The sequence below is a fragment of the Dunckerocampus dactyliophorus genome, chromosome 1, assembly GCF_027744805.1.
Source record: "Dunckerocampus dactyliophorus isolate RoL2022-P2 chromosome 1, RoL_Ddac_1.1, whole genome shotgun sequence".
Classification (NCBI taxonomy): domain Eukaryota; kingdom Metazoa; phylum Chordata; class Actinopteri; order Syngnathiformes; family Syngnathidae; genus Dunckerocampus; species Dunckerocampus dactyliophorus.
This window is the reverse complement of record NC_072819.1, coordinates 5,459,140-5,482,594: the sequence shown is the minus strand read 5'-3', so window position 1 is coordinate 5,482,594 and position 23,455 is coordinate 5,459,140. Positions and strand designations below refer to the sequence as shown.

General features: G+C 41.4%; 1 protein-coding gene across 1 annotated transcript; it reads right to left on the bottom strand.

The window, feature by feature from the left end:
- Positions 1–2,256: 2,256 nt before the first annotated feature.
- On the bottom strand, positions 2,257–14,785 carry sox18 (SRY-box transcription factor 18). The gene is made up of 2 exons (XM_054795207.1): positions 14,100–14,785; positions 2,257–7,834 (listed from the first exon to the last, which is right to left on the bottom strand). The coding sequence occupies exons 1-2, from the start codon at positions 14,482–14,484 to the stop codon at positions 6,606–6,608; spliced, it is 1,614 nt and encodes a 537-aa protein (XP_054651182.1). The 5' UTR covers positions 14,485–14,785; the 3' UTR covers positions 2,257–6,605.
- Between the last annotated feature and the right edge of the window lie 8,670 nt (positions 14,786–23,455).

Here is a 23,455-nt window from a genome sequence, read left to right as displayed (position 1 = left end):
AATATAATTTACACTTAATATCTGAAGAGAGTCACAAGGCAGGCTGCTGTCTTTTAAGTGTTTATTTTTGTAAAATGCCATCATAAAATAGAGAAGCATGTACAGACCACCCAAACCTTCTTGAAAGAACACACAATAGACGACATCACCAAAAAATCCAATCAAAAAAATCCTCCCTGCCAAACAGATTGTGAATCAGTGGGAAAAGTCCTGCTTATAATTTGTTTATGCTGCTGAGAAAACGTCCTTTGTATTAGTCCTCAAATGTTATGTGTCCTTTTTGTCCCCCCCGCACATAATTATAACCAAAAGCCTCAGAGTTATTGCACGACTCCAAAAAAATGCTGCTCTGATGTTCTTTGAGTGTCACAGTTGATTAAAGTGGAAACAAAACGCCAACGATGACTTTTCATAACTTCTCAGAAGGGTGAAAAAAAAAGTATCCTATCTGTTTTCAGGCAGAAGTGGCCACAAGAACACTGTGGTAAATATCGTACAACATACTCCATGTTGCTCTACTGTGTCATGTCGAAAAATGTATTGTGTGTGTGTAGCACTAATGCACAACAGATGGGGCGTTCGCTACAAAACTACACGTTGTATGAACAAAAAAAACAAAAAAAAAAAAACAAAGAGGCTTCTGGATGGGCGACTTTTCATTTTCCCAGCGCAAACAAAACCACAAATTCTTGTTACTCTCCTCAGTGAAAAAAATAATAACCCAGCTGGAAGGGATGAGCATCGAGCAACAGATTTCCAGGATGCTTGTTAATGAGAGTCATGTAGAACACATTGGATGAGGAGCGTTGCCAGATTATTTTACCCTTTGTACGATCAATAATTCCAAAAGTCCCACAATGTGTGTATATTGTGACCCCCTCATTACTAAAGTTTTACTTTAGAAAATGGTCCGGAGCAACATCAAATTGGGTGTGTGTGATCATTTTCCTCACAATGTAATAATTTTAAGCTTCTGGTACGATAATTTCCCATCTGGCAACGCTGCTGCCCGCTGCAAAATGCAAATTAAGTTCAAAGATATCAGCTGAGCTTCATTAAATTTCTCATTTCTGCAGCTGCTTGGCGGTGACACATTTTCTGCACCAAAAATTGGCAATTTTACGTCTGTGTGAAAATGTGAAAACAAATTAGCGTTAGTGGTGCTGGTGACTTGATTTTGTCTCCATTTACATTTTAACCAACATATACATCATTCAGGGTGTGGATCTTTTTGTTAAAAGCCTTGCTAAGCGAGTAACATTGGCAGCACACGAGCTACACTCTTGTAGCTCATGAGCTATTGTTTGAGCTGTTGTTTAAGAATAGAAACAAAGCACAAAAACATAGTTCTTTCTGTACAAAATGTCATCACAATGAAGAACTTTTTCAAAAGTAGTATTCCTTCTATACAGCTAAGACGTGAAACCCAGTGCAAACGTTTCATACAATTTTTACAATGTCTCCTTCACAGAATGCCAACAGGCATAACATCGATATATTATACACAGTACATTTTTACATCCATCTCATTTCTCAATGTCACGCCAACCATTTGAAATTAGATGGGATGATGGGATTCACAACGTTACTCATTAGCCTTAGCGTAGTGCTGTTAACAGGCCACAAGTACAATGGAGTATTAGGGCCACATTGAAAAAAATAATAATTTTTCGAGTTTTCGAGGTTTAAGTAATACATTTATGAGAATAAAGTAGTACATTTCCGAATGGAAATGTACGAGAAAAAAAAGTCGTAATATTGCGATAATATAGTCGTAATCGAGAAAAAAGTCATACCTTTATGAGAATAAAGTTGTAAATTTACAAGAATAAAGTCGTAAATTCATAAGAAGAAAAGTTGTAATACTACGCGAATAAATCTGAGAATAAATTGGTAGTATTAGGTGTCATGGTGTCATACGTGTCACAGGGAAAATAGAGCACAGCTCTTCAGGACGGAAGGAAACTTTCCTCTTGCTTCAGGCAAGCTTTTATTTATAACGTGGCAGCAAAACAGATTAGCTGTTGGCCTCCACATGCCCGAGGCCAACGGTCACATAAATCCCCCCTTTTCATAGCTGTCTCAGGCAATGCCTGTAACATAAAGTTGCGAGTTTTTTCTTGTAAATTTACTACTTTATTCTCGTAATCTACAGATTATTTTAATACTCCGTCATAACAGGCATTGCCTGAGACAGCTATGAAAAGGGGGGATTTATGTGACCGTTGGCCTCGGGCATGTGGAGGGGGCGGGGTAAGGAAGGCAGAAGTGTGAGCGCCTCATGCTGGAGAAGGGCTAGACATGCTAATCTGTTCAACGGCTCTGTTTTGCTGCCACGTTATAAAGTTTCCCTTTGACACAAATAGCACGATGACATGTAAATATTACGACTTCATCGTCGTCAATTTAGGACTTTATTCTCATAACATTACGACTTTCTTCTCGTGAATGTACATCGTTTTTCCTCGTAAGTTTACGACTTTTTTTCTCGTAGAGTTGCGACTTTTTTCTTGTAAATTTACGACTTTATTCTCAATCGCAGATTACTTTTTTTTTTTATACTCTGTCGTACACAAGCAAGCAAACGTGCTGTGTCTCAATTGGAACACCTCCGTCAGTACCCTTCTATAACTATACTGTGTACGTAGTTGCGCACTTCAGCAGTAATGACGATCGAAATATTTACCCATTTCTTCTTCTCCTTTTTAATGGTGAGTTGCAACCACTTGTTTTTCCTCTTCCACTACGTACCCAAGAAGGTGACTAAGGCCCCGTCCACACGGGGACGCTCCTGGGTTGTTGTTTTTTGTCAAGTTGGGAAAAAAATCACATCCACACAGTGTGATCAGTAAATAGTCATATCCACAAGGGGACGTTTTCAGCTCTGATCACTGGGTGAAAACGATGTAATGTGTAAGGCACATCTACATGTGGCGCTGTAACGCAGACAGAACCATGTGACACACCAAAACGAGGAGACAGGACGCATGTGCGTAAGATCCATCGTCTTGCGCAACACAAACAAAAATAACAAGTTGATGGCGAGAGTGTGCGCCAAAAACCCTAGTCTTTTATCTGGACTGACGATGAAATGAAATGACTTCTGCGAGTCACTTTGAAGTATAAGACAAATAAATATCAGAAGAATTCAACTGCAAGCAGTCGAAATGAGTTTTCTCCGTAGGCCGGCTGGGCTTTCCCTTAGAGATAAGGTGAGAAGCACAGGCATCCAGGAGAGACTCAAGAGTAGAACTGCTGCTCCTCCGCACTAAGAGGAGCCATATGAGGTGGCTCGGGCATCTGGTGAGTATGCCTCCCCTGGGAGGTGTTTAGGGCATGTCCGACCAGAAGGAGGTCTCAAGGAAGACCCAGGACACATTGGAAAGACTATGTCTCTCAACTGGCCTGGGAACGCCTCGGGATCCGCCAGGAGGAGCTGGACGAAATAGCCAGGGAGAGGGAAGTCTGGGTTTCCCTGCTTAGGCTGCGACCTCGGACAAGCGGTAGAAGATGGATGGATGGATGCAACTGCAGCACAAACACAGATTGGTAGGCCACCATTGTTGTTGTTATGCGTTCGAGGCTCGCTCTTGTTCTTCTGGTCACGTGACAGCAATGGGGCAGTGACGTCGTTTTCAGAAAGTAGTGGTTTGCGTGTCTACACGGCAACGACAAGGCGACGTAATCAGATTTTCTCACCGTTTCAGGGCACCCAGGACGCTGTTGTTGTGTGAATGAAAAGCTGAAAACGATGAAATACTTGGTGACCTTGTGTGCTTGCACTTAGTCTTTTGAGTGCATAAGTGTGTTCACACTAGAAGCAGGGCAAAATGCAGTGTACTAATGTTGCACTCAAAATGCTCGACATGGTGAGTGTGCACTGATGGACTCTTACAACTCTCAATAGCCGCCATCTTGGGCCCTGTCCACACGGGAACGTTCTTGGGATTTTTTTTTTGCCGGGTTGAAAAAAGTTGCGTCCACACTGTCCATATTGATTAGTATATAGTTACATCCAGAATGAGTGAAAACAATGTAATACACAAGGAACACCTATACACCAAACCACAGAAGAAGAAAGAACACATGCGCGTAAGTCCGTCGTCATACGCTTTCCAATGCTCGTCGAGACTTATGACAAAGGGAAATTACATGTGCGTCATTTTGGGAGTGTCAGACAAGAAAATACCAGGAGACTGTCGACTACGGTGAGCCATGACGCTCGAAATATTCAGATATTATGTTGGATTGTCATCAATGCTCACATCAACGTTTTAAAAAAGCAGTGGATTGCTTGTCTATACGGAAACGACCAGCCGGCGTTTTCAGATTTTCCCACCCTGAAAATACCGTTTCAGGGCACCAACAACGCCGTTTCCGTTTGAATGAGAGGCTGACATGATAAAATACTTTGCCGTTTTGACCTGAAAACGTTTGGATCGCCCCTTAGCTATGGAGCGGGACTAACTCGGGGTGTTGAAATTAACCATGAAAAAGGAGAGGAGAAGAAGTGGGTAAATATTGTGTACTCAATTGTCATTTCCGGTAAGTAAATGGATTTTGGGTAGCAATACACTATCGAAAAATTTCTAAAGAACTAAGTACATAGTAGTTGAAGTGTACTGAAGGAAGAATTCCATTTGAGACACAGGCTGATTTGCACTGTGCATCGCTGTGGACGCACTTACGCACTCAAAGTGCAAGTACAAAAGTGCGCGAATTGAGATGCTTCGATGGTAATAATCAACTGGCCTTGTATTAGCTGTACTTACATGTTTTTGTTGGACTACTTTGTGGCTGATTCTGTCTGGCGCCAACTCAACAAAACATGATTGCAGTGTTGGATGAAAAAAAAATATATATATATATATATATATATATATATATATAGCGCCTGTCTTTAAACTTTCAAGCTAAACAAGAAGCATGTTTGAGACATCTCCTGATTAAAAGGAAAGATGTCCTAATCCGCACCAGTTTCATGTTTGCCTACAGAGATGTTGGCATGACGTGAGGAAATGAGGAATATATCACAATCCTAAAGCCATCTTGTAAAACATCCCAATCGTTTGTGGGATACCTCAGTGGCTTTGTGGTGCATGTATTCCCGGAAACGCGTACATGGAAGCTGGATCCAGTTCTCCCCTTTAGCGCCCCTTTATCCCCCCTTTTGGCCTTCATACCGACATTAAATAAATTCATTGAAACCTCAAAACCACAAGAGGATTTGACTTTGACCTTCAGTTTTTGCTCTCAAGTCTTCCAGTTATTTAGTGTGTATTAGGCTGCAGCTCCGGGTTGGCTCTGAAGTCACAACACTAATACAATTAAATTAATTAATATTACGACTTTTAGCTTCGAAAAACATTTAAATAACTCCAAAATTACATAGCAAACAATGATATGGGTCTAATGTGAGCTTTTGCACAACTGGAAAAGAAAAAAACAATCACGCGTCAGGTCACCTTGTTTATTTTTTTATTAAAATTAAATCGAAAATATTAAAATTTGTCAGGAAAATCAAGAAAATAATGAAAAATATAACCTGGCGAAATGGCAAACTGGTGTCCAAAGTGTGGCCCAGGGGCCATTTTCTGCCCGCAACTTGTTTTTATGGGCCCTAGACATGTTGTAAAAAGAAATTTATGATTAATGAGCTATAGTCTTACACACATGTTTGCGTTGTCACGCATAACACAAAGCTAGGCTGTTTTTTCTCAGGTAGCTGAGCTTATATCGACCTACACCGGATTGGTTTTAGCATCTTTCATATACAAAATGTACCAAAGTAGCTAGAAAAAGCTGGGACACCCGCGATGTAGCTTCTTTTATGGTGCCTGTAAAGGCCGTCTTTTCTCTTGCCTTTCCCTATGATGTTTTGTATGAAAGGCGGCATCAAGAAATTGGAACACAGAGTATCTTCTCCCGGCGCTGACGTCATCACAGGCAAAGGTGGAGCTACTCTCACGGCTCTGATCTGACTGATTGACCTACCACGTGCTTGGTGATGCTCTCTGGCAATCGAAAGGCTCGGATCGACACATATAAGATGAGTATTTTCTTGTTTGGTTGGTACGTTTACCAGTTGTCCTCTTTGATTCTAAGAGTGGACGTAGTTTTTAGCAAAAGCCATCTTTGCAAATAGTGGACAGTCTAACACCTCTATTCAGTTTACTGCAGCGTCTCCTATATTCGCAAATAACCACCAGGGTCTCTAATTAGTCAAAAACATTGGCATTGACAGCTGTGGCTGTCGGAAACCTCTTGATGCATTTTTTAAAATTAACTTTAGTTGCATTTGAACAATCATGGATGGTCAACATCCAGCAGCTTTATCTAGCTCTGCATGCACTTTAAAATGTTGCTACTCAGCTGTTGGTGTGAAAATCATGCGTGTTACACTTCAATCATCAGCGCTGTTAATGCTGATTCAGCAGTTTGCGCCTTACCCCTATGACAACATTGGTTCTGTTGCTGCTGTGTTGTGCAATATGCTTGTTAATAATGCTCCAAATCATTGTTTACATGTGTCGTTTTGTTGTTATGATGCAATGCGAAGGGGTAAAGGCATGATGAAGTATGGCTGCTTGTAACACAGTCAGGTGTTAGCCAGTGATGCAGGCGCTGTAATAGACAGCACTGCTAGCGTCAGAAAGAGCAGATATCAGTGGGCTGACTCCTTCATCGCCGCCACTAACACCTCCGCTACCCCGCCACACCAGGACTTTGGACCCGACCCCGCCTGGTCCATAGGCCTCCTCTCGGTTCCTGGCAGCATTTACATACTGGTCAAATTCATGCCTGTCCACCTCGGACCAGAAGTCTGTAGAGGAAGAAGGCCCAAAGTGTCCAGCAGATTCCAGATTCAAGGCGTCTGCTGAGTGCACGGTGGGGAGGAAGGATGAGCAGGAAGTGGGGGAGGTTTCAGGCGGAGGTGACAGCTGGCCCAGGTGAGTCGGGGTGAAATTAGAGGCTGCACTTCCGTATATTTGGCTGAAGTAGCCGACAGAAAGAGGGCTTTGGTGGGGTTTCACTGTCTCTGCAAGGCTGACTGAGGACTGGGAGTATGACACTGAGTCATGGGGGGATGGTGGTGGGCATTTCATGGGACCTCTCAAGGTGATGTGGCGGCCTGATGTCGGAGCTGAGTTCATCCTGATTGGACCTGACACGCCGGAAGGGACGGGATTCATGGTGGAAGCCATGTTTGACTCCACCGAGGACATTCTGGAATTCCGACTTGGACTCAAAGTCATTACAGGACTCGGACTCTGCGTGGCTGCCCCGTGCATGGGATTGTGGTGGTTGCCATAGTGATGGCTGTAATGTGGGTTATGGTGGTGAAGGTGGTGGTGGTGGTAGCTGCTCCAGCCTCCCATCCCTGCTTCTTCTTGCGCATGCTGGGGAAAGAACACGGACTCACCAGCTCCGTTTTCCAGAACGTCCAGAGGGGACATCTCTGGGGTGGGCAGGCCGTAGCTCTCCAAGTCCTGGTGCCCTGGTGCCTGGAGGTCCCTGAAGTGCCCCATAGAGGGCAGCAGGTGGTGGGAGTGGTGGTGATGAGCACCTGGATGTCCATAAGGAGAAGCTCCATGGCCACCTTCTCCACCCAGAGGGGCCATGCCAGGACCCATCCCATGTGCAGGGCCTCCGCCCTGGGCTAAGCTGTGAAGCAGAAGCCCCGGTTCGACGCGCTTGAGCTTCTTGGTAGTCTTCTTGCGACGGGGGCGGTACTTGTAGTTGGGGTGATCCTGAAGGTGCTGGATGCGCAGGCGCTCCGCTTCCTCCACAAAGGGACGCTTCTCTGTGGCGGTCAGCGCCTTCCACGACTGGCCTGGTGGACGCGGAGAGGACACGGTTAAAAGTTGGATTGACATGTAGAGTGACAAGCGTTTGGTTAGGTTTAGGCACCAGAACACTAGTTTTGGGAAAGATGGTGGTTTGGGTTTTAAATGACCATTATGGTGGTTTTGTTCAAATGTACTGTGGCAACAGGAGGAAAAAAACACTCGGCGCAGCTCAGTGGGAAGTGAGGCTTGAGCTGTGAGCTCCTGTGGCAACATCAGCTGTTTTTGTGGACCCGCTCATCCACTCTCTTGCCATCAAGCCATCAGTCACCTGACTTCCTCCCTGGCACGCTAACAAACATGAATGGTGAAGTTCTAACACATATGGAGGTGGTTTCTCCACGGGCGTCATCGTTCCACACACTGTGGTCTCAAATCCGATAGCACGGCAGCGTTTACGTCACTTGCAGCGTGACACACAACACAGATGTCATGTAGACGTAGGACTGAAGTATCGATACCACAACCACTTGTGTCATTCCGAGCTCACTGTCAACATGTTTGCAATTAAATGAGACACGATACAACAGTATGTCCTCCATGTTGAGTTTGCATTGGCGTTCAACTGCTCTGCGTCACACTTAAAGCTGTCAGGTAACCAAAATATTATTAAAATGTAATCATAAGAAAAAACTTTTTTTTTTTAACAAACAGTGCGTATGGTTATCTTTTTAAAAGCAGAAGTGTTACAATGTTGTACTGAGTTGTATCTCGTTGCATTTTTTTCGAGCTTGAGACGTAATATTAATACAACAAATCAGATATTTAGTGCAGAAAATAAGAAAAATTTTAAAAATATTACTGTTTTATTGCAATTTTTTTCCCCTATACAATGGTAAGCATGCTACCACCATGATACTCGCCGTTTATTAGTTTTTATTAAATAATAATAATGTCCAAAGAAATACATATACATTAGGTTTTACAAAAATAACATTATTTAATATTAATTTAACATTATTTAAGTTATTTTTGTTATATTAGGTTTCATCGCACCTCCTGTATGCTGGCATAAAGATGATTTCACATATGGTGACGTTAAACGCTCGACCATTTAGATGACATTTAGATGAATCCTGACAAACATTTTGTTTTTATTTGTATTAATTACTATTTTTCCCAAGTGCGAGGTTATGCATGCACTATACAAAATGACCCTGACGCTACTACCTACTCATTAATTAAAAATGATTAATTAAACAAAAATGTAAATAAATACATTTTAGCAAAGTTAAAGTTAATACAATAATCCTCAAAAATAAACAATGCAGAATGCATTATACTGCGTATGAAGTTTTAGTCATTTCTTTTATTTTGGGTTTCATTGCACCTCCTGCATGATGACAGAGCGCTGATGCTTGTTTTTAATTTCCCGTGGCCCAATCTAAAAATAGGGGAAAAAAACATAAATGAAAGGCTCCGGGGAAAAATGTTGTAATGTCAGAAGATATCAAACCAATAGAATAATACAAATAAAAGCATTTTTTTCTTTGAAATCTACGTAACATATTGACCTACATTAGAGATGAAACCCTCACATTTCAACCGCCGTCGACTTTGTAGACACAAAAATCCTATTCATATTTAATCCCTAAACCACATTGGATTGGTTTAAAGGCGTTTACAGAAAAAAGGCATAAAATAGCTAAATACATTCATCCCTTTTTCTGTAGTAAATAAACCACTTCTTCTCGTCTAGATATTTTGCGCCTTCTGACCGTTGACCCCTCCCCGCCCTCGACAGCCAGCTCCATATTTCTTATGGAGCTGCGACGCCAGCCTCAGAGTCTCAGTTTGTGGTGACTTTGGATGACTAAAGTATGACATTTATGACATAATGAGCACATGGACGCCGTGCGCAAAAGTTAATTGGTGTTCTCCTGCAACAACTGGGGCTCTGAAGAACCTGCACAAAAGCTCAGTAATTATAGCTGGTTATCTACATACTGTACATATTGTTCTCCCTCATTCCTCATATACATGTATATAATACATAACTCACATGTCAAGGCATAAATATAGTGTCCACTGGAATGTATAGCTTTGCTTCAAATGTGGAATTCCACAAGGCCTGAGCGTTGTTAATTCTATGTTTGTACTCCTAAATGTATTTCATATGTCACATGTCATGTCTCTTTTGAAGCGCTTATTGAAAAAACATTTCATTTGCCCTGATGCCGTAGAAAGAGATCATATAAAACATAAACATACAACACTACAATGTACATGCACGTACCGGTACATATTTTTTCATGCATAGCTTTGTCGTACAGATGAAAAATGTAGTATTATATAGCATAGTGCTGGATAAATAAATTCATAAAGTCATACATTAAAACACCAGAAATATGTTTACAGTGGACTAGTCAAAGATCCTGTATATGACAGGAGCGCTCTGCTGTTTTTAAGGGCTAACTACAAAAACACTAGTCAGAGATTGTCTATTTGACAAAAGCACTAGTCAGAGATTGTCTGAATGACAAGAGTGCTCTGCTGTTTGCAAAGATAGTACCGTAAATTCTGGTGTATAAGCCACACCGACTAAATTTAGAGGAAAAAAAGAGATTTGTACATATATAAGACGCAACGGTGTATAAGCCGCACGTGTCCACATCATAAAATGGCATATTGTGTCACGCACGAGTCCGTAAGGACCGGGCAGCTATTTGTTTGACGGGAGCCAATCATGAGCTATGAAAAAGCTCATGACGATGTGTCAACACAGTACTCAATACTCAATTACTCAATACCCAATATAACAGTCTGACTCACGGTGTTGTCTTACAAACAAAACTAAAACAACAATCACACAGCAACTTAACACTCAAAAGGTGCACCTCAGAAATATACAAACATGTACCAATAGGAGTTGGTGGAAAATGGTGGAAAAAGGCATTTTAAAATCTTCCAATAATGCATTTCATCTGAGCAAACATTTCATTGGAGGACAAGTGGCATAGAAAATGGATGGATGGATGGATGGCGCTGCAATGCTGCCTCTGTCCACAAGAGGGAGCCAGAGGAGCCCAGAGGGAGGCTGACATCATTGCAATGAATGAAGATACAAGAGTTTTTTTTTCATTTTAAACCCTTATTGGTGCATGTTTGTATATTTCTTAATTGTGCCTTTTGAGTGTTAAGTTGCTGTGTGATTAGTTTGGTGTTCTTTTGTTAGACTGTTATATTGTTATTCTGTTATATATACTGACCTCCTGCAGTTCCCATTGGGTTGACAGGCTTGTTGTGACTGCACTGATAGCTTGTGATTGGCTTCTGCCAATGGAAGAGCTACCATTTCATTACAGTATTTAAACAATTATTTAAACAATTTGTATAAGCCGCAGAGTTCAAATTTCAACGTTTACACCAGAATTTACAGCATATATGACAGGTACAGGAGTATTTTGCTGTTTTTAATGACAGACTGAAAAAACAAGAGTCAAGAAGAGAGCTTTGTTGTTTGTAAAGACCTACTGCAAAAAACACTAGTCAGAGGTTGTCTATATATTTCAGTAGTGCTCTGGTGTTTTAAGGACCAACCGCAAAAAAACACTAGTCAAAGATTGTCTGTGTATCACTCGTAGTTTTAGGAACTACAGTACTGCAAAAACACAAGTCAAAGATCCTCTAAAAGACAGGTGTACTCTGCTGTTTTTAAGAGTTGACTGCCAAAATGCTAGTCAGAGTCTATATGACAGGTGTATAACGCATCTTGAAGATTTTTAAAGCTCATTTACAGTGGTGTGACTAAGTGTTTGTCCCATTCCTGATTTCTTATTTTGTGCATGTTTGTCATCATCAAATAAATTTTAATATTAATCAATGACAACACAACTGCATACAAAATGAAGTTTTTAATTGAAACTTATTATTAAGGGAGAAAAAAATCCAAACCAAAACGGCCCTGTGTGAAAAAGTGATTGCTCCCCTCCGGTTAAAATATAACATAACTGAGATTAATTGAGATCTATCATTCTGAAAAAGGTTATAAAGCCATTTCTAAAGCCTTGGGACTCCAGCAAACCACAGTGAGAGCCATTATCCACAAATGGCCAAAACATGGAACAGTGGTGAACCTTCCCAGGAGTGGCCGGCCAACCAAATTAACCCCAAAAGTGCAGCGACGGCTCATGCGAGAGGTCACAAAAGACCCCACAACAACATCCAAAGAATTGCTGGCCTCACTTGCCACAGTTAAGGTCAGTGTTCATGACTACACCATAAGAAAGACGCTGGGAAAAAACGGCCTGCATGGCAGAGTTCCAAGACCAAAACCACTGCTGAATAAAAAGAACATTAAGGCTCGTCTCAATTTTGCCAGAAAACACCTTGGTGATCCCCAAGATCTTTGGGAAAATACTCTGTGGCCTGACGAGACAAAAGATTAACTTTTTGGAAGGTGTGTGTCCCATTACATCTGGTGTAAAAGTAATGCCGCATTTCTGAAAAAGAACATCGTACCAACAGTAAAATATGGTGGTGGTAGTGTGATGGTCTGGGGCTGTTTTACTGCTTCAGGACCTGGAAGACTTGCTGTGATAAATGGAACCATGAATTCTGCTGTCTACCAAAAAATCCTGAAGGAGAATGTCCGGCCATCTGTTGGTGACCTCAAGCTGAAACCAACTTGGGTTCTGCAGCAGGACAATGATCCAAAACACACCAGCAAGTCCACCTCTGAATGGCTGAAGAAAAACAAAAGGAAGACTTTGGAGTGGCCTAGTCAAAGTCCTGACTTGAATCCTATTGAGATGCTGTGGCATGACCTTAAAAAGGCGCTTCATGCTGGAAAACCCTCCAATGTGACTCATTGCAAGTTATCACAAACGCTTGATTGCAGTTGTTGCTGCTAAGAGGGGCCCAACCAGGTATTAGCTTTAGGGGGAAATCACTTTTTCACACAGCATGTAGGTTTGGATTTATTTTCTCCCTTAGAAATAAAAGGTTTAATTTAAAAACTGCATTTTGTGTTCAGTTGTGTTGTCATTGACTAATATTTAAATTTGTTTGATGATCTGAAACATTTAAGTGTGTCAAACAATCAACAAACAAAAAAAATCAGGAAGGGGGCAAACGCTTTTTACACCACTGTATATTGTATGCTAAATGAGAGCTGGCCTTCTTACGTGGTGCTGTGACTAATTAGTGAGTTTTCTGAGCTGTATGAGCCATTTGTTTGCTGACTGGATGCAGTGACTAATGTTAAACAGCCCCCAATTTTACTAAATGTCTGCTTACAAGAATAATGTGTGCATAATCTCACGCTATACGTGCTCATATGTCCATTGGTTCAGTAATAAACCTTGTATTGAATTCATTACCTTATTGATTTCTGTACTTTACATGACTTTGTTTTCATAATTATTTATAATTATTACGTTTACGTGTAACATTTGTGGCATTGTACTGATTATTTCCATGCTGCTGCAGACCAAAGCCCAGCAAAAGAGCGTAAAGATCACAGTTCACCACATCTTACCACAGCTTGTCACCACTTAAATACTCAATATACTGTATAAACTAATACCAATACAAACACCAAACACTGCTAGGAGATATCTTACCCCTCTAAAGCCCTCTTCGTTTTAAGTTAGTTGCCATAAGACAAATATATAATATATAATGTCATAATAATATAACAAATATATTTAATTGTATGGTTTTTGTTTTGTAAGTGTGCAGGAGTAGGGGGTGCATGACTTTGGAAAGTTTGGGAACCACTGCTCGACAAGATGAGTGCTTTGTTGTTTTTGAGGACCTACTGCAAAAAAACACTAGTCAAAGATTGTCTATACAGTTCAAGAGTTGTAGGAACGACTGGACTGCAAAAACACGGGTCAAAGGTCCCTTAAAAGACAGGTGTACTCTGCTGTTTTTAAGGACCTACTGCAAACCCGCTGGTCAAAGATCCTCTATAAGACAGGACTGCTCTGCTGCTAATAGGAAACTGCTGCAAAAATGTTGCTCCCAAGGTTTGAATTAATGCTGCTGGGTTTGGACTGCAGGCAGCCAGTTGCAAAGCTCTGATACTGTACATCCATAAAACAGTGTCCCGATCAGAAAAGATGCAAAAACTACAAATACAAGGTTGTAGATGATCACAAAGTATCCCCAAAGACATCCACAATAACCTCCTCCTATTGTTTAGTCTACTCTTCAAGTAAACAATAAAATTGGCATTAAAATAGGTTTAAAAAAAGCATGAAAAAATAAGTAACAAGAACGTGTGTGTAGATGTAAGGTTTGTTTTACCGAGCATCTTGCTGAGCACGGCGTTGTGCAGGTCCGGGTTCTGCAAGGCCAGTCGTTTCCTCTCGTCTTTGGCCCACACCATGAAGGCGTTCATGGGCCTGCGGATCCTCTGCTCGCCCCCCACGCCCTTTCCATCACCAGAGCCTTCCGCCAAATCTGGATTCTGACCCCCGGGCCCGGCCGAAACGGGGCCCCTTGACTCCGCTCTCCTGGGGGGTCCGAGGTTATCTGGAGAGCTGCAGTCTCCGGAGAGGTTCTGCTCGAAACCCATGTCGGGATCAGAAGTGGGACTCGGGGTCCTAGAGTCCCAGTGGGGGCCCACGAACGACACCTGGCCGGGATGCAGCAGAGCCCCCCGAGACAAGCTGGGCTGACTTAAACTCATTCCAGAACTTTTGTCTCTGCTTGGACTTCAGTCCGAGTGGCGTTCTGCAAACGTCTCTCTCACTTTAATGGGGTGCAGAAAGTTCCGGGGACGCACGCCTTCAGATGACGGGCAGAATGTGATGGATTTGGACCACAAATCCCGAGTACAACCATGGAGATCCAAGAGGGGCGGGACGGTGGGACGGAAAGCAAAATATTCCTCAGAAGATATTCCACAAAGTCTTTTCCCACCGCGGCTGCTTCTGATCTGTCTCACTCACTGGAGCACTTCGGTCCGTCCCGCTAGGAACTTTGGGGACTTGTGGCCGGAGTTCACCGACCCACGCTGAGCATATTTTTATATATATTTAAATACACGCCCCCACCTCCGCCCCTCCGGCCAATGGCACACACTTATGGCTCAGAGTTTAACCAATGAGCTGCCAGGCGACTGCGAGGGGAGGGTGTGTGTGTGTGAGGAAACTCTGGCGGTCACAGAGGAGGAAAGAGGGGGAGGCAAGTTTTTAGGCCCCCTCCACCCCCGACACACACACACCCTGTTCGCTGTACAGGGGAGATGTAATCAGAGAGGTTCCATTGTTTCTGCCCAACCGAGAATGGACCATCTCTCACACACTTCAATACACACATTCAACACACACACGCATTACAAGCATAAAAGCACGCACACACACACACACACACACACACACACACACACACACACACACACACTTTAATGTATGTGTATGCCAAAAAAAAAACATGCCCTCCATCAGTGGTGGCCCAAATTAAAGTTGAACACAACGGTTCCTCTCCCATGCTTTTGTACTATTTGAATTTTTTCTCGAAGCGCTTTTGCTTGAGCTTTTTTGTGTGTAAGAGGGTACCAGTGATGGCAAAGACGACAAAAAACAACAACAAAAAAATTGCTATATACTGTATATGTAATAACTTTTATTAGATATCTTATATAAATGTATATTATGTACTGTATATGGATGGATAAACCATATCAGATATACTTTATACTATGTAGAAAATCATATGTTATATGAAATTATAATATATGACCAAATATAACAAAAAAGTAATCATTTTAATTACAAAATAACTATAAAATAATAAAAAATATACTATACTTATGAATACATTGTTTACTAAACAAATATAAATAAAAATAAAATATTGACGCAAATTCGATTTTTACAGTATATTTATAAAGTTGCTTAATAACTTTATAAAACTATAAAATAAAATATAAATTACATTAATAATAATAATAATAGTAATAAATATATAGTTACATTGCATTAAAAACAAAATCAATTCAGTCATTTAAAAAGTAGATCATTACAAAGCAATTAATTACAAATCAAATGTTACATTACAATATGAAAGTAATTAATTTAATACAGTACAATGTGCAAATGTACAGATGTACAAATCAAAAATCCATCCAGCCATCTGTTGTCTATTCCGCTTTTCCTCACTGGGGTCACGGAGGTATGCTGGAGCCTATCCCAGCTGACCTCGGGCGAAAGGCAGGGTACACCCTGGACCGGTCAAATTAAAAATATATTTTAAAAATGTTGAATAACTATGTGAAATTATAAAATAGAATAAAAATATATAATTCAGTTAGAAAATTCTTCCATGAACCAAAAAGGTAAAGAATGATCAAAAAGGCTCCACTACTTTCAATTTGTCTGGATAGGGCCCCTGGTGCAAAAAGTTTGGACACCCCTTTTATACACGTAATAATGGCCGCAGCTTGACCCTGGAACGGACGATTTCTATTGACAATATTTGCTATGGGGATATCTGACCTTTAAATCAGAACATATGTGATTCTGAGTGTTCCACTCAGGTTCAGGCTTTCTATATGCCAGCATGAGGGAACAGTGTGCGTGTGCGTGTGCGTGTGCGTGTGCGTGTGTGAGATTAGCGTTTGAGGCTTGCGCGTAACAACAACAGCAGTTTTAATGTTTCAGACTTGTAGATGTCGTTATCACCTGTGGTGCTTCCAACTACTCAGCAAACACGAAACGCCGATAAAAGTTGATGATGATGACAGAATCTGCTGACCATGTGGTTTTCCGGGACCACATGGATGGAAACGACACGAACCATGGTGTTGCTGTGTCGAAGGCTCCTCGGAGTGGACGCTGCAGGCCAAGAAAGGCTTCAGTGTGACAAATCCTTTGAGATGAAGGTATCAAACCACCTGTTCCACAAGCGTAAACATGTCCATATTTTAGCCGCTGGTCGTCCGCTGCCGCTTAGGATTAAACCGAAAGCCGTCTAGATGCAGCTCGGCCTCGCTCGGACACGAATCGTCCGACGTGTCAAATTTTTGGACACGCAGGAACTAAAAGGGTGGGACGTCATCTCTAAACTGGACCGGGACAAAGAACAAAAGCGTTGTACCTCCTGACATCTCAAGGTCAAATGAGATCCGGATGCTGGTTAACAAGATTGAATAAAACGTTTGCAGAAATGTGAGGGCTAAACTCATTTTTGACAGATGCTGTAAATATACAGGGGTGTGAAAAAGTGTGTGCTCCCTTCCTGATTTCTTACTTTTGTGCATGTTTGTCACACTTAGATGTTTCAAATCATCAAACAAATGTAAATATTAGTCAATGACAACACAACTGAACACAAAATGCAGGCCTCACTTGCCTCAGTTAAGGTCAGTGTTCATGACTCCACCATAAGAAAGACGCTGGGCAAAAATGGCCTGCATGGTAGAGTTCCAAGACAAAAAAACCACTGCTGAACAAAAAGAACATTAAGGCTGGTCTCAATTTTGCCAGAAAACACCTTGATGATCCCCAAGATCTTTGGGAAAATGCTCTGTGGCCTGACGAGACAAAAGATTCACTTTTTGGAAGTTGTGTGTCCCATTACATCTGGTGTAAAAGTAACACCGCATTTCAGAAAAATAACATCATACCAACAGTAAAACATGGTGGTGGTAGTGTGATGGTCTGGGGCTGTTTTGCTGCTTCAGGACCTGGAAGACTTGCTGTGATAAATGGAACCATGAATTCTGCTGTCTACCAAAAAATCCTGAAGGAGAATGTCCGGCCATCTGTTGGTGACCTCAAGCTGAAACCAACTTGGGTTCTGCAGCAGGACAATGATCCAAAACACAGCAGCAAGTCCACCTCTGAATGGCTGAAGAAAAACAAAAGGAAGACTTTGGAGTGGCCTAGTCAAAGTCTCGACCTGAATCCTATTGAGATGCTGTGGCATGACTTTAAAAAGGCGCTTCATGCTGGAAAACCCTCCAATGTGACTCATTGCAAGTTATCACAAACGCTTGATTGCAGTTGTTGCTGCTAAGGGGGGCCCAACCAGGTATTAGCTTTAGGGGGAAATCACTTTTTCACACAGCATGTAGGTTTGGATTTATTTTCTCCCTTAATAATAAAAAGTTTCATTTAAAACTGCATTTTGTGTTCAGTTGTGTTGACAGTGACTAATATTTAAATTTGTTTGATGATCTGAAACAAAAATAAGAAAAAAATAAGAAGGGGGTAAACACCACTATATAATATGTATGTGAAACTTGGAAGGGGGTGAAGTGCTGCTTTCAAGTCAATGGGAGACCACTAATGTGACATGGTGCGTTTGTGTGTCTGCCAAGAACATGCCCCCTCCCTCAAGCCCCCCATCACCGCAATATAATAACCCTCACACACACACAGGCGCACGCACACACACACACAACTCCAGGGGAGGCTGCAGTGGCGTCTTAGAGCCTCCTGCTTGAACACCAGGAAGTACCCTGGTTTACCGCCACTGTCCTGTGTGTGTGTGTGTGTGTGTGTGTGGGTGTGTGTGTGTGTGTGTGTGTGTATGCGTGTGCGTGCGTGTGCATCAGAGTGAATACACAGCTGTGTTCAGAAGTATTTGGACAGTAACATGAGGATTTTGCCATTATACTGTACGTCAATGGCTGGATCTGGGGGAAAGAGTTCTGCAGCTATGAATCCAGCAGAGGGCGCTGTCTCGCAAGTCGATTTACTCAACATTTTTCAGCAGGAAGATGCTCTGACAAGCTGTGATGTTGCGTGACTGCAGGTTTTGTGAGTACAATACTGTATACTGTAGGACTAATTTTATCTAAATGCGTTAAATAGCTGTGAGAGGCAAAAATGGGCATTTGTGGGGATTTTTATGGTTGCCTCGTTTTTGACGCCTCGCTGTCCTGTCGAAGAGGATGCCGCAGGGTTTCACACGCAGATGAGATTTTATATTTAAATCAAATCTGCACGCTCATCCCTAAAAGCACACAAAACACAATAGGGTCTTTGTAACATGGACTTTTTTTGGGTGTCCTGATGCGGACAAACATCATCATGCCTGGCTTCACTATCACTTCTGCTTCTACACAAACAAGTGTGTGTGTGCGTGTGTCTGTGATTGGACCACACCTTTGCCATAGAGGAAGTTTGGCAGGGATCGCAGACTTGGTGGCGAGGGAGGAGACAGAAAGAAGGAGGGAGGACGCAGCAACAAGCCCTTACAAGTTCTGATACCACACACACACACAAGAGTGGACGCGGGGACACAATAGCATCGTCAAGCGGGCGTGTTTACTTGTGTGAGTGTGAACGTGTTTATGTGTGGGAGAGGTCATGTTCACACACACGTCTATTTTGGAACACACTCGGAGAGGGAAGTGTGTGTGTGTGATGATGGATGGGAGACGCACACACACACACACGCGCACACACAAGACAGGTCACCTCGGGAATCCCCTGGCCCTGTCACCCACTGACACACACACACACACACATTGTTGTGCACGGCATAAAGGCAACACAACAGTGCAAGTTTGCATGCACAGACATACTGTATACATGCACTTCAACTTATAAGGAACTTTACTAAAATAAAATAATCCGTCACACACTACTGTCATTTGCACTTAGGATGCATCGAGCTCCACTACGCTATCAGTGTGCCGCGGGAGCTGACAGTGCACCCATCGCTTGTGACTGCTTTGGGGCAGGCCGGACCTCTCAACAGCAGGAGAGCAGAAACTGCAGAACAATACGTCCTTTCACTTTTAAGTCTCCAAATACCGGAAAAGGCTCCGACGAAGCCAGAAAAAGTTGCTAGATTTGCCGCTAGTCGCTTTTGAGAAAATGTGTCGCCAAGAGGGTTTGGAACGTCGCCAGATTTAGCGACAAAGCCGCCAAGCTGGCAACGCTGCCTGCTAGCATTATTAGCCATTGTCAGCATAACGAAAATAGCAAAGCCTCCAAACCACCCATCGGTTTTAAACACGAGGGGTTCAGAACAGGTAGCAAGCCCATTAAAAATTTCCACTTGAATTTTTCTAGTTTTTATTATTTCTATTTTATTATTTATAATTTTATTATTTATTGATTATTCTATTTCTTTAATTTATTCAATATGTTATTATTGGTAATTTTATGACTTATTGTAATTTATTATTATTTATTAATTTATTTGATTTTTATGTAATTAATTCAACATTTTATTATTTGTAATTATCTTGTTTAATTTATTAATATTTTATTATATTATTTATAATAAAATATATAAAATATATTATTTATTATATTATTATATTATTATTATATTATATTATATTATATATTTATTTATATTTTATTTATTCTTAATTTATTATTTGTTTTATTGTTTTTAATGTTATTTACTGAATAATATTATTAAGTAAAGAGTTGTAATTTTAAAAGAAAAACAATTATCATTTTACTTTAAAAACTAATAATTTTACAGGAAAATATTGCAGTAACAAAAACAAAGCCAGAATATGAGAGTAAAAGTTACAAATATTGACTAAATATTTCTAATAAAAATTTTAAAAAGTTGAAAAAAGTTGCTCTAATATGAGAAAAAGTATAAATTCTTATGACAAAATACTGTATTATGATTTTACGAGAAAAAGTTGCCCTTCTATGAGAAAAAGTAATATTTTTTTATGATAAAATACTGCATTTTAACAAGAACAAAGTCAGAATATTCTGAAAAAAAAATCTCTGAATTTTCTACAAAATTGCCGTTTTCCAAGATGACAGTTGTCTTATTAATTATGACAGTAAAGTCGTAACGTTATGATAAACGGGTGGCAGGTTTATGAGATGAAAAGTCACAATTTTGCAGAAATATGCGCCCTAGTTTCACAAGATGAAGGTCATCATGTGATAATGACAAAAGTAGTAATTCTACCTGAATAAAGTTGTAATAATATTAAGAGAAAAGTTGGAATTTTACAAGAAAAAGTTGCATCTGTAGAAGATGAAAATCGTTTTTGTTTATTAGATCATTTCGCTGCCAGCGGTTTTATGTGTTTCATTTTAAAAATGATGAAAGCTGAAAGTAAAAAAAAAAAAAAAGCTGTACTCAAACCAAAAGTCTTTTCCACTATCAGCAGTGCTCCACTTCTTTTTACACTTGAACGACAACTTCCAGGCAATCATCTGATCGTCGTCACACTTTACGGCATTGCGTCGTGTCACATTGTCACAGCTTCTTATCTTTGTTTAACTTGCGTGTGGAAACGCGTCATGCGGCTCGAGACGCTCACGTACGCATCGAGGCAGCGGCGACGTGCATGCAAAAATTCACATATGCCGTCTTTGTTCCCCGGGGCAAACTGCGGCCTGTTTAGTCTGCACTTGTCCACTTATCGTTGATTTCACCCACGTTGGCTGCTTTATGTAAACTTTTCACATTTCTCGCCGCTGTTTGGCTTCCGCCGCCACGCGAATATCTTCGGCCCATCGAGCGAGCGTTTCCGAAGGAGAGGAGAAGGCAAAGTGGGATGGGAGCGAGTCGGAGGAGGAGGGAGATGCTGGGATTGTTTGGCGCTAAGAGAACAGCAGGCTGGGAGGTGAAGTCTTGTTGTTTTTTCTCTCTGTGGTCTGCCAGTCCAGTCTATTTTCTTCTTTTGTGGCCCGCCTGTGGGAACTGCTGAATGAGATGGAGTGATTCCTCAAGTCAATGCTATCAGGCTCAGACACACTCAAACACTGGCAGGCGGGGGCACCGTGAGAGGGGTGGGGGTTGGGATCGGGAAATGGCAAGAAACTTCATCTTGATATCAACAGAGGTTGAGAGGTCAGCTACCCGTATAGGCTCCGCTCATGCTTACAGGTCTCCTATACTCCTAAAATGGATCTACGTTGTAACAGTAATATGTGAAAAAAGCAGGCTTCGCTACACATCTTAACTCATTCAATCCCAGCCATTTTTCATAAGACAACTCCTTCGGTAGCGGCCATTTTAGATGCTTTTGACTGATCTTTCAAGGCACACAGAATATTGTGTTCTATGGTTATATAAACATGGAACCTACCAAAAGACCAAAAGAAAGACGAAACTCTTGTCTTTCATCAGGAAAAAAAAGTTTGTTTCTATCGTTTTTCGTTCTTTAGTCATGAGCAGTAGAACGTAGGTAAGTTCGTTTTTTTGTGAAAAAATACATTTCAAGCATAACTTTCACATACACCCAAATATTTGTTGCTTTTGTGCCAGCTCAAATATCTAAACTATAGCACAACGTAAACAACACAAAAAAGGCTTGTTTTACATCAAAATTACAATTTATTTACAAATGTAGCACCATGAAATATTCACAATTTTCACATTTGGAACGCGTGTGCGCGCGCGTCCATGCGTTAAAAGTTCCCTACAATTCGTAACCTTCTGCACGCTCTCCCACTTCCTCCTTCCTGTCATGTGTGATTGTTCCATCCTGCCGAGCTCTTATCAAATGCACTTCTGCCACATTGTGGCCTTTTTCATGGCTTAAAAGTGCTCTGAAATGTTAATGCATTAGTGCATAGTTGCATCATCACCTCTTTTTGCCTTTTGTGTAAAAGATCGGGCGATTATAAAATTATAAAAATGTATAACTACGTCTTTGGTATAGAATGAGTTCATTTGTAAGGCTAATTGTATGAAACTTGGTCAGGATTATTTTTATTATCAACAGTAAAATTCATATATGTGCCCTGCAATTGGCTGGTGACCAGTCCGGGGTATACCCCGCCTCTTCCCCGAACTCCCCACGACCCTCCTGAGGATAGAAAAAGGATGGATGGAATATTAAAAATCAATAATGCCTTCTATTGTAAGGCGCATAGAACAGGAGATTTGCATATATGCCCACACTTTTTACCTCCGGGACCAATTAGGTGCCATTTGACTCCCATAAGAAGCACATATTTTTGATCTACTGTAATCCTGACATATCATAATGATTTACTCATAAATACCTAATAAGTCTAGGCCAACGACGCGCACAGCTTTGCAGAAGGCAGGCTTCGCTACACATCTTAAAATGCAGCCTGGAGCTCTGCCGGTCAGTCTGTAAGTTGGATCATTTCGTTTTTCTTCAGTGATTAAGCTAACCTAGCATGATGTTGCTCGTAAAATGTCCGCATTGGATCATGGTCCCTGCTTGATCGCTGCTAATTGAAACCATGTCTCGCAGTTGGTCCGACAACGCCTCAGTATTCATACTAGAAGGTACACCTTACAAGGTAATGTGTACCTTGTGTACGTCACCAACTAGGAAGTAGTCCGCTAGCTAACATATAGCAACACTAGACTACTTTTTTTGCACTTTTTTTTTGTTTTGGTCCCCTCTTCAAAAGCCTTTGATTTGTTGTGGTACCTAAAAAGTTGTTCATTGACTGGATGAAGATGAGGCGGGAGGAATGCCGGGAATGTTTCTTTTATTGTTCCGTGGTGTCGCGGCGAGCTAGGTGGTCCCGCCGAGACGTTCCTGTGGGCTCTTTACATGCTGTGGCTAATTGGATACAAACCATACGCGCTATGAGTTATGGCGCTGCGCTTCCCCACGCATACACTTTCCTTTTATTTCCACTTCCTCCCACTGCGGTTACGTTCACTGTTGGAAGAAGGCCCCATGTTTTGGTGGCACTTACAGCACCATTGCTGTTAATAATCCCGTCTTA

What these genes read in the sequence shown, in the direction of transcription:
- sox18 (XM_054795207.1), bottom strand. Translation starts at nt 14,484, where the DNA reads ATGAGTTTAAGTCAGCCCAGCTTGTCTCGGGGGGCTCTGCTGCATCCC. An exon ending in CGTGCTCAGCAAGATGCTCG is followed by an intron (nt 7,835 to 14,099) that starts GTAAAACAAACC and finishes CGCGTCCACCAG; the next exon opens with GCCAGTCGTGGAAGGCGCTG.